At 37.5% G+C, this 19782-nt stretch overlaps 2 protein-coding genes across 2 annotated transcripts in view; one reads left to right on the top strand and one right to left on the bottom strand.

Annotated features, from left to right (window-relative positions):
- extl3 (exostosin-like glycosyltransferase 3) overlaps positions 1-12108 on the bottom strand; it is a 36324-nt gene extending 24216 nt beyond the window's left edge. Inside the window, exon 1 of the mRNA XM_037750983.1 lies at positions 11885-12108. The gene's annotated coding sequence lies outside the window, so the exon portion shown is untranslated. The remainder of the gene's footprint in view (positions 1-11884) is intronic.
- Positions 12109-13767: 1659 nt separating this feature from the next.
- riox1 (ribosomal oxygenase 1) lies at positions 13768-19776 on the top strand. The gene is made up of 15 exons (XM_037751397.1): positions 13768-13946; positions 14940-15089; positions 15339-15478; positions 15721-15820; positions 16178-16291; positions 16612-16718; positions 16810-16917; positions 17201-17235; positions 17659-17837; positions 18166-18270; positions 18391-18532; positions 18673-18793; positions 18888-18987; positions 19173-19259; positions 19522-19776. Exons 1-15 carry the CDS (start codon positions 13860-13862, stop codon positions 19579-19581), a joined length of 1635 nt encoding a protein of 544 aa, XP_037607325.1. The 5' UTR covers positions 13768-13859; the 3' UTR covers positions 19582-19776.
- Positions 19777-19782: the final 6 nt, after the last annotated feature.

Here is a 19782-nt window from a genome sequence, read left to right as displayed (position 1 = left end):
TCTTTTTGTATTCCAGAGTGGGAGCTGCTTCATGTGATTGAATCAACGAGTTCACTGCAGCCGAGGCTCAAAAGAAACCTCTTTCTTTGTCTCAGTGAAGCAACATCTAAGGTGAAGTCGGATAAAGGCTCAGTGTCCACCACATCCTGTCTTAGGTTGGTTACATGTTAAGAAGAGTACATCATGGGGGATGGAAAATCATAGATGCAACAACTGAACCTCCTCATCTCTTTTTTAGATTACACCACTTCTGGTCTTATTTTAACCCAAACCACGATCTTTTCCTAAACCTAAATAGTTTTTGTTACGTATCATGGTGTAATTTCATATTACAACATTAATACAGATAATTATAAATTATCTGGAAATTCATATGAGAAACTGTTGATTGGTACAATAACCAGCTATGAACGTCTGAAAAGGCTAGGTACAAAAATGTAATAACAATCCAACACTGCCACAAAGCAGTCCAGCCGTGGCCTAACACAAGCAGAGATATTAATAGGCTAGCTGCCAAGGTATAAATGATATGGCAACATCTCAGACTAGGAATGCCAATGATTAACTGATTATCGGTTATTTGCCGTTAATAATTTAACCGATTAAAAATGTATTAAACGATAATGCAGAAGACGAAGGACGGATGGTGTAACCGCCAGATGTTGTCTGTAGCATGCAGTTGCAACACTATGTCGAGCCTCTTACTTTTTAATGAGATTGATTTATACGTGTGTTTGGTGACGCACAAACTATAAAACAACGGTGGCAGTAAATGGACAGATAAAGTTGGAGCGACCGTATTGTTTGTCCCAGGGACATCCGTCCAGCTGAGCAGCTGTTTCCAGCAGTCGGGCTAACGGTAGCTACAGTGAACAACATATCACTCCATCATGTAAATTATTTCATATAAAACTAGTCAGACTGAAGTCCGTTGTGGGGAGATTGGGGTGGCATGTTTTACATTTATTCGATAACATAACAGGTTATTGAATGTTGAAGGTTACAGCAATTTTGATTAAATGTTAATTATGTCCAACACGTCTAGTCTGATCTAGTTAATGTCCTCTAATAAAGCTGGAAGTTGTGCAGCTGTTTGTTGCGTGTAACACTTCAGAAACACAACTTTAATACAGTTGTTGACTGGCGACAGATGGGCGCTCCGCAATTTTAAATGAAGTCATTATTTTGCGTTATTACCAGCTGCGACAACAACAACGCTAGTATTGTTTTCACCTTGTGAGTCTGTGTGTAAATCATTTTGGCAAAATGTGGTCCTGGAGACACCGACTGTAGCGGGAACTACCACAGGGGTGGTTTTGAGTACTTTGTGTGCGTCTGTGGACACATTTTGTCACCGCAATAGTGTCGCAACCGTCACGAAGCTTCCCAGGTGTGTAGTTGAGATCAAAATGAAGTCTGAAGATTGGTGAGGTCTGAGCAAGGGCAGCGAAGTAGGGGGGGAAGTAAGTGGGCCCCTACTTAACGCCCCTGTTAGTAAGTGAGAGATTGAAGTTGTTTTTCTGACGTTTTTGTAGGACAGAAGATGAGATCTTGCCTGTGCTTTCAAGTGGTGAGTAAAAATGTAGGGCTGCAACTAACGATTATTTTCATTGTCGATTAATCTGTTGATTATTTTCTTGATTAGTCGATTAGTTGTTTGGTCTATATGTTTGGTTTCTAATGTCAGAAAATGGCGAAAAATGACGATCAGTGTTTCCCAAAGCCAAAGATGACGTCCTCAAATGTCTTGTTTTGTCCACAACTCAAAGATATTCAGTTAACTCTCATAGAGGAGTAAAGAAACCAGAAAAATATTCACAGTTATGAAGCTGGAATCAGAATTTTTACTTTTTTTCTTAAAAAATTACTCAAACCGATTAATCGAGTATCAAAATAGTTGATTCATTTAATAGTTGACAATTAATCGATTAATCAATTAATCGCTGCAGCTTTAGTCGTGTAATCTTGGTTAAAATAATTTTCTAATGGAAAAGAAATCCAACATTTTTCATAAATTATTAATGATTAACAGATTGTTAAGACGCCCGACTAATGGTTAAAGACATTGCTTAAAATTTGCATCCCTATCTATGATTTTCTTATCGTTATGTTGCCCAAACCCAGTGCAGATGATGAATCATTAAAGAAGAACGCAAAAAACAATTCAACAAATGTTAGAAGGAGGAGGAGAGTGAAGTTTAGAGGAGGGTTAAATAGAAAAATAAGAACACCTTCATGTTCCCGTGATACCTTAATTTTTATGATTCAAATTTGAAACATTTTATATGCAATTTTCCTCTAATTTGTTAAAAATATGAAAACTTATTCAACTCAAAAAACACACAGTGGGGTTTCCGCTAATCAAATAAACAAGTCAATGCTACACTGTATGCACCAGATAATGTTATTGGATGGGATATGTCCAGGGAGGAAGGGAGAGCAATGTGAGGTAAAGTACCAGCCAGAATGACTTCTCTCTTGACCGATATAATACTTCAAAGATGAACATACCAGTACATGAAGTGGTTTAATATAACTGTGAACACATTGGACAACTGTGGACAAATATAACAAATCTCTTTGTAGTGGTGAACAACTGTCTACATACGAGAGGGAATAACAGCTGCTGTCACCTGTTATCACACACGATCTACACTCACCATCTTGACAAACATTTATTGGTCTTTTTCAGGAGCAGACTCTCTGACGCGTCAAACACAGGTGTAGGAAATAACATCAGTGTGTCAGGGTCCTGGCATCGTGCATTTTACATGACTTACTGGCACATCTAAGTGGAAGAGAGTCATCATTAATGTCATTACGTACACCTGTGTTTTTCCTGCTATAATTAGTCAGAAGGTCCCCTGTGAAAAAGGCCGATTTAGAGCCGAAACCACCAGTATGTCTTCAAGTACACCTGCTGGTTTGTAGGCAGCACCTCCCTCACTTAGTTTTGACATTTTCACAGTTTGGTATTATATCTACAAATGTCAAAAAATTAAGTTATTGTGCCTTTCTCCTCCGCCTGCCCTCAAAAAAACTTGTGAACAGCCGTGCACACTCTCTTCAGTCAGCAAATGGAAGTATGGCTCCAAATATTTGCCTTGACGACTGAATCTAATTCTGGGGGTCTCTGCCAACTCCCTCTCCGAGCATCAACAACCACGCCCTGCCAGCCCCGCAATATCAGCAATTTGGCTAAATCCATAAGACTAGTTTGTAAGCCACGATAATCACATAGAAAAATAGCCTATGTCTGGATAGCGCTCAAAAGTGATTCAAATCCACCGAGAACTGTCCTCATTCAATAGCAAGGCCAATTTAAACATGATACCCCTTTGATGCTGTTATAGCAAATATGTTAAAAGTCACTTTGTAGATATAGAACTGTTTTGAAAAGACCGACTATGGATTTGAGTTCAAAAACGAGAAATTATTGGCACAGTATAAAACATGCAGCTAACAGCTTACATGGACATGAGCTAGGCATAGTGAACTAACTAGTATTTTTTCTATCATTTATGACTGCAACTAGCAATTGTTTTTAATTATCATATCATATATCATTTCTTGGAGTATCTTTAAAGTCTTCATATGTCTAAAATCTGTATAACCTAAGCTAAAAGGTTACATAAGTCAATAAACTATAATAGTTAACAAAAGTATTGAAATTGTCTCAAATATAAAAAATTGGACATGTTTTTACATAAAATGTTACTAAATAAACACACAAAACATATTGATCCAACAGATTTCTAAATGTAGAAACATGGATCAAATATTTCTTAACACTCCATAAGTTATTTGAACTGTGCACATTATTTAGTTTTTGTGATATGCTCGTTTTTATGAGAAGATTGAGTGCAAAGGCGTTTTGATTGTTTTGTTACGTTCCACACATAACATAACTTAATGACATCATCACGAGCGTACAACGTGATGACGCAAAATACAGAAGTCTTAGCTTTCTGCTGCAGATAGAATGTATGCTCTAGCTTTTATGGGTTTTGAGAACAGTGATCTCCCCCGAGGAAGTCTGTTCCACCGCGTGTTGCCACAGCATTTTTTACCACAGCATTTTTTACCGCATGTAATGTAACGTCAGCGCGAGCAGGCAACGTGATGACACGAAAGACAGAAGCCTTGGCTTTCCACTGCAAAAACAAATAATGGCCTAGCTATAATGTTTTTTATTTTAGATCGACTTAAACAGGATTATCCAAAGCGCGGGAGGTCCATATTTAAAGGGATAATCGACTGAATACTTTTGCAATTAATCGTTATAATGTTAAGTCTATGAAATGTTAGAAAATAGTGACAAAAAATGTCCATCAGAGGTGCAAGGTGATGTCAAATGTTTTGTTTTGTCCAACCAACAGCAAAAAACAATAAAAGATATTCAATTTATAAAGATATAAAACAGGGAAAAGCAGCTAATCCTACATTTTTTTGTCCATCAACTGATTCTTTTGGCTCCACTAGCATTAGTTTTAGAGCTACAAGTATCGATTATTGTCATTGTTAATTAATCTGTCGAATAATCGATTAGTTGTTTGGTCTATAAAATGTCGGAAAATGGTGAAAAATGTCGGTTAGTGTTTCCCAAAGCCCAAGATGACGTCGTCAAATGTCTCAAAGATATTCAGTTTACTGTCATAGAGGAGTAAAGAAATCAGAGAATATTCACATTTAAGAGAATTTTTACTTTTTTCCCCTTAAAAATACTCAAACTGATTAATCGATTATTAAAATAGCTGGTAAATAATTTGAATCTTTGCAGCTCTAATTAGTTTTATAGTAATATTGTGTGTATAAAATCCTTCCTCCTTCAACCTGGCTTTCCCCTGCACATATTTCAGTGGGTAACACAGCAAAATTAACACACAAGCACTGAAATCCTGCCCTCCTAACAAATAAATCCTCTTGTTATCTTTCCACAGCAGTGGCAGCAGCCTCGCTCGCTGTGTCCTCCCGAGAGCTCTTCCTCTCCCCCTCCTGCGCATGCTGGCGTAGACCACAGCAGATTGACTCAGCCCGACAACAGCTGCCAGAACCCCGCAAGCCTCGTTCTCCAGACACTGATGGATTGTGGGAGGGAGCCAGGGTGATTAGCCCCTGACATGGGAGAATTATTGCAATGTACCACCCCAAAAGAGATTGCACCTGAGTGTCAACGTAGGGCATTCACACACTACTTTGGGTCATGTTGTTAATGTCCGTTCGGCCTTTTGGACTCGTCAACAACAAGTGGCAGCATTGTGTGTGGGCGCTGATCAAACAAGTCACTGTCTAGAGTGAAAAAAAAAGAATCGGGGAACTAAAAAAGTGACAGTGATTGCACCCTTTTCACAGGACATATTCTGTTATGTGGTGTGTTTTAAAGGAAAGGACTGACAATCAAATATTCACTTTTGCCTCGCAGCAAAGTTTATTTTTAACCGCTTCACTTACCTTGATCTCGACAGTGACATACGCTAACTAAGGTCCACTGGAGGGAGGCAAACGGTGCTTCTATTTGAGGAAATATTATTGCTGCTTGGAAAAAAACGAATTAGCCGAGAAATCCTCCTGCTTGACTAGCAGGCATGGCACGGCCACGGGGAGCTGCTGTTTGCTTACGGTGCCAAAAGTAAAACTAGTCCTGCCATCTCGCTCTTTTGCCAGCATTTTTCTGCTCTCACTGCTCCGAGCTGCCACATCTGTTCCAGTCCGAACTTCTATTCACGCCATTCATTTCTCTGGTGCCTAGCGCAATAATAGAAAAAAAAAAAAAACACATCCTGCTGTTATTCAATAAACATACAGAACAAGCTGTCCTCGGTTAATGCAGCCGAACTCTGCCTGCCTCTTAAAGCAGATGTTCATTAGAGTAGAAGAGCTCGGGAACACTCAGCTATTCAAGGAGAGTTAAACCTCTGCACTTTGGACACTTTGACAGAAAGCAAGTCAGGAGTCAGCCGCTCCATTTGGTGATTCATCCAGACCCCCATTTCAAGGACATGGCGATTAATGCCCGAGACTCAATGTTCAACACCACAGCCAAAATCTCTCACTCTGGACTGTGAAAATCTAACTGACTAACACCACAAATCAGCCGCTGCAATAAGGAACTATACTCCATCCCTGATATTAGTGCAGTTTTGACTGTTTAAACCACCTAGTAATTAGAGGTCGGCCGATTAATGGTAAATGGTAAATGGACTTGCATTACTTATGCATTACTTATGCATTACTTATATAGCGCTTTTCTAGTCTTCCAAACCAGTCAAAGAGCTTTACACTACATGTCAGCATTCACCCATTCACACACACATTCATACACTGATGGAAGAGGCTAAGGTGTCAACTTTGCCCATCAGGATCTAATCTAAATACTCATTCACACACTGATGGCTCAGCCTTTGGGAGCAATTTGGGTTTAAGAGTCTTGCCTAAGGACACATAGACATGTGACCCCGAGCAGCCGGGGATGGAACCACCGACCTTCCGATTGGTGGACAACCTGCTCTACCCTCTGAGCCACAGCCACCACCAGAACGATTATAGGACGTTTTACATATCGTTATCAGCAGAACTGGGCTCCGATAGCGGCTGATGGCTGCGCAGCCGCCCCCAGTCATTCTGGGATGTACATCACTGTTTTGCATGAAGACTTCGTACACATCATGAGGGCCAATTTGCTGAAAAACTCTGTGTGTATGTGATTAACTCCTGCTAAAAACAACTGTTAAAGACCCCATGAGACTTACTCCAGTCATAAATGCAAAACAGACAACAACAGACAAACAACCTGTTTTCAGTTTATTTCTCCCCACAAAATCGTTCGCCCGATTAAACTGCTATCGACTTTTTCATGCTCCAAACTATCATTATTATTGTTTCGGCCTTTAAAAATCCACTATCGGTCGACCTCTACTAGTAATAAACACAGAAAAAACACATTAGTGCTTACTTTTTACAAGCAACAATGAGAATTAGGTCAACTGTTAATCATCTAACTGACACTATACACTATCTATCAGTTGCCTTTTACAACAGATGGAAGAGGTGTGGACTTTTTTTTATCCTATTTAGCTCAATAAACCTTTTTCCCCTGCAGACATTTTTACATGTTTGACATGTCATATGACGGAAAAAGATGTCACAGTCCCAGGGCATTGGTATTGTTTTGCATGCGGGTTCAGTGGGCATGGGTTACTGGGACAATTCAATAGGCGCATCAATAATGTTATCAGTTACATCTCTGCTCTTCCTGCTATGAAAATTAAAAATATCTTCCGTGAGAAAGGTCTACTATAGTCAGGTGTATCTAGTAACAGTAATGATGTCTGCACTTCATTTAAACCTGCACTAACTGATCTTTTGACTTGTGGGCAGCGGACACAAATCTGCTGTTTAGTGCTGAGCAAGTAGCGTTCACTATACAGTGGGTTTGTAGAGCTTTTTTTGCTGCAAACAGCTACCTGCTGTGGCTGAAAACGACCATATGAGAGCAGTGAGAGTGAAGTGGAACAGTAAAGTTCAGACTGAACTAGGGCTGCACAGTTAATCGAAAATTGTATCGACTCGCAATATGTCCTACTGCAATTTTCAAGTCGCAGGAAGCACAATATTTGTTAAGACGAAATGTGTGTCAAAATACCATTTTAAATCAAATATTGTGGTGCTGCAGAGATGTCCTGGCCTACACATAATATTCTACAGACTTAAGAAAACATCTCTGTCCTTTGTCGAAATAATCTCAATTAAATATTTTTTCAAAATTGTTCAGCCCTAGGCCGGACAGCTAAACAAGGACTATAAAACTCCCTTTAAAAGCTCTTTAAAGCCGAGGGGAGCTGCAGATAATTCTCTGTAACTTCATCACTATGAGCGACCCCTTTCACATTGTCTTCTCATTGTCATTTGATGCATTATTATAAAAATATCAATTATAGCTACTTTAAAAAATGTGTGCTTGTTTGTATTTCATCATCAGCAACCAAATTTGAGGTTTAATTTGCAAGAAACTGTCTTTCAAATTCTATGTAGCAGCTCAATAGGATTTCTTTTTTTTAAATTCCAATTATCAACATCTGTCACAGGCAAAATATTCAACTTTGATCAATCACTACTAATTATGCCACTAGAATGGCCTCTACACATGTTAACATTTCAGAAAAATTGGAGCATCCAAGTATTTAATGAGGGCAGCGCCTTGTCCCATAATGAAATGCTGATTTTGCCATTATTCTGCATTGTGGTATTTGTTGATTACTAGTGACCACAGGGAAAAAAAACAATCACTCACAGGCAGCGTGGTAATCACGCCCCTATGAGAACAAGATCAATATCATCATCCACAATGGGATACACACAGTGCCTCATATAGTCCATATTAATGCATGTTGTGGTCCAATATAACCATAACAGAGGGGGAGATCAAATCATACAACAGGCTGCTTGATGGGTTTTTTATATAAAGTGATGATCACAGATAAAATCCATTCGGCAATCATAGTTTTGGACATCAACATTTATTCTGACAGAGTTTGTGTTCGATCACATCCTGTTTAGTTCACCGTTTACAAACACTGAAATAGCATACTTCTGTTGTTTATATCCCAGCACAGAAAATAAATATGAGAGAGAGAAGAATGCCTCCAAATAAAACCCCCCATCTGTAACCAACACGGATATGGTGAGAGGCAACTGACCTACAAAAACTACAATCTACATCTCTGTCTGCCGCCCAGTCGTCAACACCTCACACAGACACTTAGAAATCTAATAATACATGACAAATATATAGAATAATATAACCAAAAAATGATCAATATTGGTTTAGAAGTGAGGAAACAACATGCAGTCCAGACAGTGAAATCTGACTATAACTTTGGCTGCCTCTAAGCTATACATCAGGTGAATATTTTGTGTTTCACATTACCAATTCTCTGCAATACTCTTTTTAGTTTTCTCTACATCATCACATTCAGGAGGACACTGCATATGTTCATGCTCAGCAGCTTTGTTTTCCCACCAAGTTTCAGACAGTCAGAGGCCTAAATAACAACATATAATGAAACCTGACTCAGATATTCGATTCATTATTGAGTGATTTGACAAAAGCATCCTCCTGTCAGGTAAAAATGCACAAAGTCATGCTCTGATGATGCACACAGCCACAAATAATCTGACCACAAAGCTCTACGCCAACAACTCTACTATTAAGAGATCAACTTTGAGCTTAGAAATCGGAGTGAAACTGATGTACTTGTTACTGAAACATGTTTTAAAAGGAGTGTCCCTGGTAGTAACCTCAGTGCTTCCACAAACATGCTAAGCCAATGCAACTCATGAGCTCACCATTTCTGATGACCGTTGTCAGAAAATGAGACCCCACTGTACCTGTATAATAAATGAAGCAAATAGGTGACAGAAAATACACAAAATTAAATTGTGTGGGGTATTGGGTAATTGGGTGACATGAAACTAGAAAACCTAATGAATCCATTGGTACCAACCATGTCATACTAGCTTGCCGCAAAGGAGGGTAAATAACGCTCCAAACTTGCGCTAAATTTTGGCGAGGAAAAACTGTCATGGCCATTTTCAAAGGGGTCCCTTCACCTCTGACCTCAAGATATGTGAATGAAAATGGGTTCTATGGGTATCTTTTTAATTTAAAGATATATTCACAAAATTCTAAAAGAAAAGTAAAAGATAGGTATAGTGGGGTCACATTTTCTGAAGACCGACTGTCAGAAATGATGACCTTATATGTTGCTGGCTCTCTGCGGTCACAGATTTCAGTGTAACACCAGCCTTAATAGAGGCTATACTGGGATACATTTCCCAAACTACAAGTGGCTCCCGTCATTAAACTCTGCTAAGCTGCTCATCAGGCATTGGTAGATTACCACAATACAAATTACACAACATCTGCACTCAGTTTCCAGTTTATTAGGTACAACTAGATTAATACAGTCTAATACAGTCCTGCAATGAATACTACCTTCATGTAGGTTGTAAATGGTCAGATGTTGGGTGTTTCTAATTTTTTGTCTACCCTAATTTGTACAGTTGGGATGGCAACTGAGTGTAATCAACAATTTAGTCAAAAAAAGGACAAAACATTTAGCAAGAACATATTCTTGTTTAATTTAGACTATATCATATGGAATTGATACTTTATAATAGAACAAAACATCCTCTTTGACGAGCAGGTCACAATTATTACAGTTATCTTGCTCAATGGCAAAGGAAACATGACTCACAGAGCAAGATTTCAACACAACCCTTAACCCAGAACTTCCATATACAAATCCTTAATTTTATAACGTGTTCGTCAATAATAATAATAGCAGTAATAAGTTTGTGTGTTAATATACTGTATAATCAATGAGTCGCAGAAACACTCGTCATCGGCTCATTAAAGCATGTTGATTTAACCAGAAGCTCATTATGGTTTCACAAATCACCATACATTATCATGCCAGTTATGTATGCGTGCACACTGAGCGTTCGACTTTAAATTGCTAGTTTTTTGAATGGAGTTTGGCGTGACATTTTTACTCGTACTAAAAAGGCATGTTTTGGGGGTTTAAGGGTTTCACAATTAAAAGGGGGGTTCAAATAATAAAATGTGTTTAGATACCTAACTTTTTAGTCAGTCATATAATGTTATAGACTAGTTACATCGCAGGTGAAGCAGCAGTTTGGTTGACGTAGCAGAGATCAAAGCAAAACACACTCACGACTTGCAATGACTCAACTGCCTAAAAAAGTCTTTATACAAAACTACAAATCTTTTATATTTAACTCTAACTAAACAGTTTGAAACCCTGCATCTAGATCACACTAAAGACAAGTGAAAATTCGGCTATGGTATTAGCTAAATATGGACAGAGGGAGATTTGCTGGGGACAGACACAAGGGGACATATGTCTCATCTGGCCAATTATCTTTAATCTTGAATGGCGACACTAAATTGCTAGTTTTTTTAATGGAGTTTGGCGTGACATTTTACTCCTACTAAAAAGGCATGTTTTGGGGGTTTGTGGGTTTCACAATTAAAAAGGGGGGTTCAAATAATAAAATTTGTTAGATGCTTAACATTTGAATCACTCATATAACATAACAGACTACTTACATTGGGGTAAAGCAGCAGTTTGGTTGACGTAGCAGAGATCAAAGCAAAACAGACTCACGACTTGCAACTGCCTAAAAAAGTCTTTATACAAAACTACAAATCTTTTATATATAACGTTAACTAAAACCTTAGAAATCCCGCATCTAGTTCACACTAAAGACAAGTGAAAATTCGGCTATAGTATTATCCAAATATGGACAGAGGGGGGTTTGCTGTGGACAGACACAAGGGGACTTTTGTCTCATCTGGCCAATTATCTTGAATCTTGAATGTCGACACTAAATTGCTAGTTTTTTGAATGGAGTTTGGCGTGACATTTTTTTTTTAAAGAGTGGCATGTTTTGGGGGTTTGGTGGGTTTCACAATTAAAAAGGGGGTTCAAATAATAAAAATGTGTTCATATATTAACATGTTAGTCAGTAATATAACGTTTAAGACTACTTACATTGGGGCAAAGCAGCAGTTTGGTTGACGTAGCAGAGATCAAAGCAAAACAGACTCACGACTTGCAACGACTCAAAAAGTCTTTATAAAAACTACCAATCTTTTATATTTAACTCTGACTAAACAGTTAGAAATCCCGCATCTACAACACACATACGACAAGTGAAAATTCGGCTATAGTATTAGCTGAATATGGACAGAGGGAGGTTTGCTGGACAGACACAAGAGGACATATGTCTCATCTGGTTAATTAGCCTGCTAGCATCAACTACACACACAGACCACCGTTAGCTTCAGTTAGCTACTCACCTCCAGCAGAAGAAGAGTCCAGGATGTCTCTAATAAAACAAACTGAGTCACAGCAGACTACATTGGTTGGTCAAACCGTTAAAATCCCGGTTACCGTTGGATTTGAACCGACTACTCCTCGTCACCGGACCAGCCTGCGGTGTTGCAGCGCTTCAGCTTCACAGCTCCATTAAAAGCTGCATTGTTGGAGAGCAACGGCTGGACAAACAGCACCGACACAGCACAAAGCAAAGCATTCTGGGAAATGGTGTTCATTATACCGTGTCGTTCATGAAATATTGGGGCAATGCTCCACCTAGTGGTCAAAGTGGGTGCTATGTAGTGACACTTGTTAAGGAGATAAATGGTTTTTTTATGTGATAATATATATTTTTATTTATAATAATAAAATAATAATGTCATATGATTATTTATTTTATTCATACAAATATTTTATTTATAAATATTTTATAATATTTTCATAAAAAATATTTTTTTTTTTCATACTTCCGAGGTTAAATAATTAATGTGCTGCTAAAGACATGTAAATCCAGAGGACAGATGGCACTTTTTTAATGGGTTATGTATGAATAATTATGATGTGTTTTGTTTTTTGTCTGGTGGGTCTTACTTGTCTGTCTGTCTGTGGTAACAGTATGTCTATTGTATGTGTACTTTTTCCTCAAACTGAGCTGCCCACGGATGCAAAATGAATTTCAGTGCAAACTGACAATAAAGTTGTATCGGATCGCATCATATCGTATAAAATAAAAATAAAAATGTCATACTTTATTTTTTCCCCTTTTTTTAAGGTGTTTTCATATATGCAATTTACAGTTCGTAATTACAATAGTTTATAAACCAATTTTTTAAGTAGTCAAGCTTAAAGACGAACACAAGTAGTACACTAGGGAAAACAACTTCAGCATTCAAAATTGAAATAAAATGAAGAAAAGAAAAAATAATAATAATAATAATAGTTGAAAAATATATATATAATTAAAAATAATAATAATGTTAATACAAAGAAAAGATAGTAATAATAATAAATTAATTAAACAAATAAGTTAATAAAGAAAAAAAACATTTTTAAGTACAGCATTCAATAAAAAATGTTGCATTTTTAAGCAAGAACTCATCATCTTTCAATGAGAATTGGTTATTTTGTATTATTTATTACTTGATGTTATTGTTTGTTTATGTTATGTGTTTGTTGCTGATTTGATTTGATCATATATATAAATAATAATAAATATAATAAAACTCTTACAGATGGCAAGGACATTTGCATCTTCAGGGTACGTTTGGTGGTTTATTTGTTTAATTTTTACAAATTGTTTATAATGAATGAAAAAACAAAAAGCAAAACAGCACAGCAAAGAACATAAACAAGGATGTTGTAAATGTACAGATATACACAACCAATAATTTTGCAGCACTGTTTTCATAAGAAACATGAATATATATATATATAAATAATAATAATAATAATAATAATAATAATAATAATAATAATATTAATAATATTAAAATATATATATATATAATTAAATGTGTTTACTTTTGGTACTTTAAGTATATTTTGATGTTAATACTTTTGTACTTTTACTTAATTTAATATTTTGAATGCAGGGCTTTTACTTGTAACAGAGTGTTTTTAAACTGTAGTATTGCTACTTTTACTCAAGTAAAAGTAATAGTACTAATAGTAGTAATACTTCCTCCACCACTGTGTGTATATTTTTTTGTATGTATTTTCTTGTTATTTTCTTCTTTCTTTCTTCATGTATTTGTTGACTATTTTTGGAAAATTCAATAAATACATTTGTATTTTTTAAAGATGTGCATAGTTTTTCTTTCAGTCCTAAGTGGGCTGCACCTTGTAGTACGACTCTGTAGGTGGCAGCAGTGAGTCCGTCGAAGAAATAGCCGTAGAAGAAGAAGAGGAAGAATCTCCTCGCAGTCAGTCGCAGGGTGATGAGGTAGTTTCTGGAAAATGGAGAGAAAACACATGTCAGCTTTTGCCTTGTATCAAACTCTGTCAACAGACGTTTCTCCTCCTGCTAAGAAGTCTTCCCTGCAGGTAAATATTATTAAAATAATTTAGTATAAAGCTGGTTTAGTTTCTGGTTTCTGGTGTTGTTCTCTGTGATATATTTAGAGCTGCTGCAGGAGGTGCTGAAACCATGCATAGCTATTAAACCCTGTTATCTGCTCCTCATTTATCCACACTAAATATGTATATATCTTCACTTGTGAAATCATCTTGAACATATCACTACTCCCATATGCAAACATAAAGGTGGGTATGTTTAAATAGATTACAATGGAACTATATATTTCTGTTACCTCATAAATCTATAATTACAAATCAAATCAAGGAGTTTCTATTTAAGATTGTACACACAGATACTAACCTGTTAAAGATAAGATTAGGAAATTCTTTGTAACTGTTAACAATAGATGCACTTTTTGTAATTGTGAAGGGGAGACTATTGAACATGTGTTTGTAGATTGTTTTCATGCCACTTCTTTTTGGTTCATTTGCAGAGGATATCATATAATCACATTATTATTCTAACACAGATTGAGATATTATTCACTGTCAGCAATCCCAGTTTTTCGGCAGATGAGATTTACATAATTAATTTGATTATTATCCTAGCTAAATATTATCTACATAAATTATATGGTTTAAAAGAATACCCTCCTTTTTATTTGTTTAAAGAATACTGATTTTAAAACATATTTGACTATGATGAAAAACTTTAAACTCAAAAATTCTAAATTGACCAAAACTATTAAATTGTTAAAAATTTCTAATTTATTCCATTTGTTTAGCAGGCCCCGAATGTTTTTTGTTTATTTGTTTGTTTTTTATTTTATTTTCCTTACAGTTTATTTGTTGTATATTTTACAATTTATATTTATATTATTTTTATACTGTAAGGTATTTTTGCAGAACTGTAATGAAGCATCTGAACATGCAAATATATTGTATTGAAATTTTGAAATAAAATATTATTAAAAATATATATATATATCTTCACTTATGTCAACTTGTGTTGTGTTCTAGGTGGCAGAGAAGAAGAAGAAAAGAACGAAGGAGAATGGCGTCAGTAAGGTCAACACAGTTAAAGCTCAATTAAAGCCACAGAGGAAGAACATGCGAAAGAAGCTCCAGAAGTCTGCACAAAGAGAGGAGAATATGAAGGGAATTAAAGAAGTAAGTGTGTACCTGCTGCAAAGAGAGTTTCTTTTGCCTTATATCGGTGTGCTCCAGTGTGCTTCGCGCCTGGTCTCTGAAGTCTCTCCTGTTAAAAGATAAATGCTATTTCCACATCCATGAAATGTTCTGATCTGTTATTCTGAATGTTAACGTTGTTTTCTTACCCCTAAAGTATTAATAGTAGTTTTTCTTTTGACCATACTGTTGAGTTGTGGTTCATAGATATTCTTTATGCCTCTAACGCAGGTCGAGGAGTGTGTCAATGGAGATGGTGAGGCTCTGGATGCTTTGCTGGCCGACCTTGCTAAAGTCAACAACAGCAGGGAGAGAGCGAGCAAACTGTTCCAGTGGCTCATCAGCCCCGTTCTTTCCAAGGCCTTCTTCAGGTACAGATGAGTGTGTTTGCATCAGTGTTGTAGCCAAGAGAGCCACCTAAACCAAGAGTGCGTCTGAAAGATCCGCATTCCCATAAAAACACACCCAAACAACACATGAAGATTCCTCTTCATTCACCTCTTTGATTGCCATATATACTATATATGTGTGTATGTAAAACTGTACCATAAGAAATGTCTTGATGAAATAATCAAAAGCATTTGCCGGCTAATATTTTTTCCTCTCTCCGAAGGGAAACGTGGGAAAAGAAGCCCATTCTTGTTCAGCGTAAGAATCCAGATTACTACAAGGGACTGTTCTCCACAGCAGAGTTTGATCGCATATTAAGACAGGTAAGGATCTAAAACATCAACTCATCCATACTTACTTTATCTATAATTTCCCCCATCTGTTTTGGAAATCATTGGTTATGTTATCGTCAAGATGGATCTTTTATACACTATGAAGTTATACAATGTGGGATTGTTTTTCCTTTTTGGAAACATGATCAAAAGTCTGGTTGCATAATCGACAACACAAAAGTTGTGTTAATTAGGAGACAGGTCTCTACTGCCAAAAGTTGGACAAGCACTGGCAGCTTTATGAGGATTGTTCTCCGCCACCGCAACACTGTCTTGTATTGCATTCTGCTCTTTGATAGATAATGAAGATCTGTAACTGAACGACTTGTCTGCGTTGTTTAATTTAAGGAGGACGTTCAGTATGGAGTCAACCTGGATGTCACGAGCTACACTAACGGCAAGAGGGAGACACACAATCCTCCGGGCAGAGCTCTGCCATTCACTGTGTGGGACTTCTACGGGGTAATATAAGGCCTCACTGATGATTTGTATACAGTATGTGATTATTACCAATGCAACATTACTGTGATTCTGCATTTTTTACATTCCTTATAATTGGTCCCTTTGCAGCATGTTAGCTGCACCAGCTGTCTGTATTTATTACATTTTCTTCTCACTTTGAAATTTTCCTTCATTAAAAAGCAGTTAGATGTGTGTTCATTTTAATATTTTCTGTGCTGCAAGCTAGAAGTCATTTTAAGTGCATTAAAAGTATCAGTGCACCATCTGCACGCTGCACTCATCGCAGATTAGTAATCATCACGGTGTCTCCCGTTTCCCAGAGTGGCTGCTCCCTCCGCATGCTGAATCCTCAGGCTTTCTCCTCCACAGTGTGGAATGTGCTGTCCATCCTCCAAGAGCAGTTTGGCAGCATGGCAGGAGCCAACGTGTAAGTATGTGGGACAGTGATTGTCCTGGAAACCATGTCGGATGCTATCGGTTACTGTTAAATGTGTGTTTTTTTAATCCTTTTAAACCAGATACTTGACACCACCTGGAACACAAGGCTTCGCTCCACATTATGACGACATTGAGGCGTTTGTGGTTCAACTGGAGGGGAAGAAACACTGGAGAGTGTACAGCCCGAGGTGAGCTACAGATAGGGAGCCTTTTTAAAGTGACAGCGTCAAGTCTTTGCTACATTAACAATGCGGAAACTTGTAGATCAGTTCAACATTTTGAGATAGAACACCAAGTCATTTGCACTAATCCTTTGCAATTGGTAGCTGATCCAGTTTTTATACTCTACATTTAACATACGTGGCTCATGATACACTTAAATGTTTTCCTTGTAGTTTGATATCAAGTTAGTAAGTGAGAGATTGATGCCAAGAAACATACTTTGAAGTTGTTTTTCTGACTTTTTTGTAGGACAGACGAGGAGGTCTTGCCTGTGCTTTCAAGTGGTGAGTAAAAAAATGTTTATTTTATTTGTATTTTTTTTTTTTTCTTGTAGTGAAAGCCATTTCCCTCAATTTGGTTGGAAACTTGATTTACACACACCTATCTATCAATCAATCAGTCAAGTTTTATTTATATAGCACATTTCATTCAACAGGCGAAGACTCGATGTGCTTCAAAATAAAAAATGAAAACAAGCAAAGATCATACATGACAAACGGATATGTTTTTAGTCTGCTTTTAAAAGAAGACACCGTTGTTGCAGACCTTAGTTCATGTGGTAGAGAGTTCCAGAGAGTAGGACCATAATGACAGAAGGCCCCATGAGCTGATTTATAATTTATTCTAGGTATAGCAGACAGAGAAAGGAGAAAGATAGCTCATTGCACAAAGGTGTAAGAATTTCTAAAACTGCGTTTCCTCTCCAGTAAACTTCGATCAAGCCGACATTGGGAAGCCGATCCTGGAGGTGGTGCTAGAAGCCGGCGATCTCCTTTACTTCCCCCGAGGATTCATCCACCAGGGCGACTGCCTCCCAGACACTCACTCCCTCCACATCACCATCTCCTCTTACCAGAAGAACAGCTGGGGGGATCTCCTCCACAAGGTGATACTCATTTATTGATGAAGCATTACAGGTATAATGTAATAACCGATAGCATTTCCCCTATGGTACTTATGTGGTTTAACTGACACTTTATGAAGGCTTTTACAGTACGTTCTTTTTATGAGCCGTCGCAACACACAAGGTTAAACAATCCAGGGAAATAAAATCGGAGAAAGATGGTTCTAATCATTTCTAGTGTGTAGTATTCCAGTATTGATTCTGGATAAAAAATAGTGTAATGGTTAAACAATACAGTTAATCACTTTAACCAGGTTATATTTTTATATTTATTGAAGGTCTTTCCACTTTTGAACTGCCCTTTTTCCAGGTGGTTCCAGCAGCGTTGGAAATAGCGATGGAAGAGGATGTGGAGTTCAGACAGGGTTTACCTCTGGATTACCTGACATACATGGGAGTACAGAACTCTGACGAGGTAGTTCATCACTTATTTAGTATTTATTTGTCACTTCCTATCAACATCACCATCACTATCCTTGGCTTTTCACCAATTAACCACTAATGAGTCCCCCCTCATGAATGTGTGTGTGTGAAGGACGACCCACGCAGGACAAAATTCTTCTCACGAATTGAGAGTCTGATGAAGAAGCTGACAACATACGCCCCGGTCGACGCTGCCGTGGATCAGAAAGCCAGAAGCTTCCTCCATGACTGCCTTCCTCCCATGCTCACACCAGGTATAAGTTGGATGCATCAGGTCTGGGAGTTAACTCACTTAAGAGACTTCTACTATTACATTAAAGTTTTTTAAATAGAACAGGACAGCCTGAGATACATAATGCTTCTGTTTTTAATTATTTCATGCTATCTCCCACAGAGGAGCTGGCCAGCAGTGTGCAAGGAGCGTCTGCCAGGTGGGAACGTGGGCAAGTTATGGATGCAGGAGCACAAATCACAACGCAGACCCGAGTCCGAGTTCTCCGTGCTGGATGTGCCAGGTAATCCAACTTTTTATTGCATTTCACAGCAGATCAACACCTGATTCAATGATCCATTAAAACAGAAATAAAATAACTTTTCTGTCTCCCCCAGGTTATGCAGTGATGGAGAAGCTGTTCATCTTTACTACACAACAGAAAACTCCAGAGTTTACCACAAAGAGGAGCTCAAGAGTTTCGAAATAAAAGTAGAGGTAGATTGGAAGATCTTTCTGTGTAAAACTCTTGAAACAATATCGTTCAGTAAAGTTTTTCTGAAAGGATATCGTTTTTATTTAGATTCAGTTTACTAAAAATATTTTCCACAGCTTATTTTCGTTATAGTTTACTATAATAACCCTGCTGGTCACCACCTAATTATCGTTTTTTTTTCTTTCAGCACACAGATGCCGTTGAGTTTCTGATCCATTCGTATCCCAAATTTGTGACAGTAGGAAGTTTGCCATGTGGTTCTGCAGAAGAGAAGGTATGTTGTTTTAAGTGATGCTACTGTACGTTCAGGCATTGTTTCTGTTCTGTGTACGGTCGTGTTGTGGAGGAAGGGGTCTTGCATTTGACAATTTATTACTTTAGTTAATAGGCCTGTCGTTCTCACCCCATTCTTAAACGTTCATGGACTTATTAAAACATCCCATTTTACATAGATATTTATTGTAAATTATTAATATTTGAGCCTCTGTTTTTGTGAAATTAGTTGTTTCTCATATGGTTTTTCATTTTCTCCCCAGATCAATTTGGCTGAGCTGCTTTTTGAGAGGGAGATCATCCACACTTCAGAACCTCTGTAGTGGCCACAGATTCTTCTTCTTTTTCAGTCATGCTGACTGCATGAATAGATTTGCTTCTCTACAATACAATGCAAAACCATTTTCTTGCCCCAAGTAGTCTTCATTAGCTCTACTGGAATGGTCACGGTGAACAACCCATTTATGAATCTGCTCTCTGTTCTGCATCAAATAAACCAGTTTTTAAAAAAGAATGAATAATAT

Source organism: Sebastes umbrosus, chromosome 18 (assembly GCF_015220745.1).
Source record: "Sebastes umbrosus isolate fSebUmb1 chromosome 18, fSebUmb1.pri, whole genome shotgun sequence".
NCBI classification, from domain to species: Eukaryota; Metazoa; Chordata; class Actinopteri; order Perciformes; family Sebastidae; genus Sebastes; species Sebastes umbrosus.
This window is presented reverse-complemented; position numbering and strand designations above follow the sequence as displayed.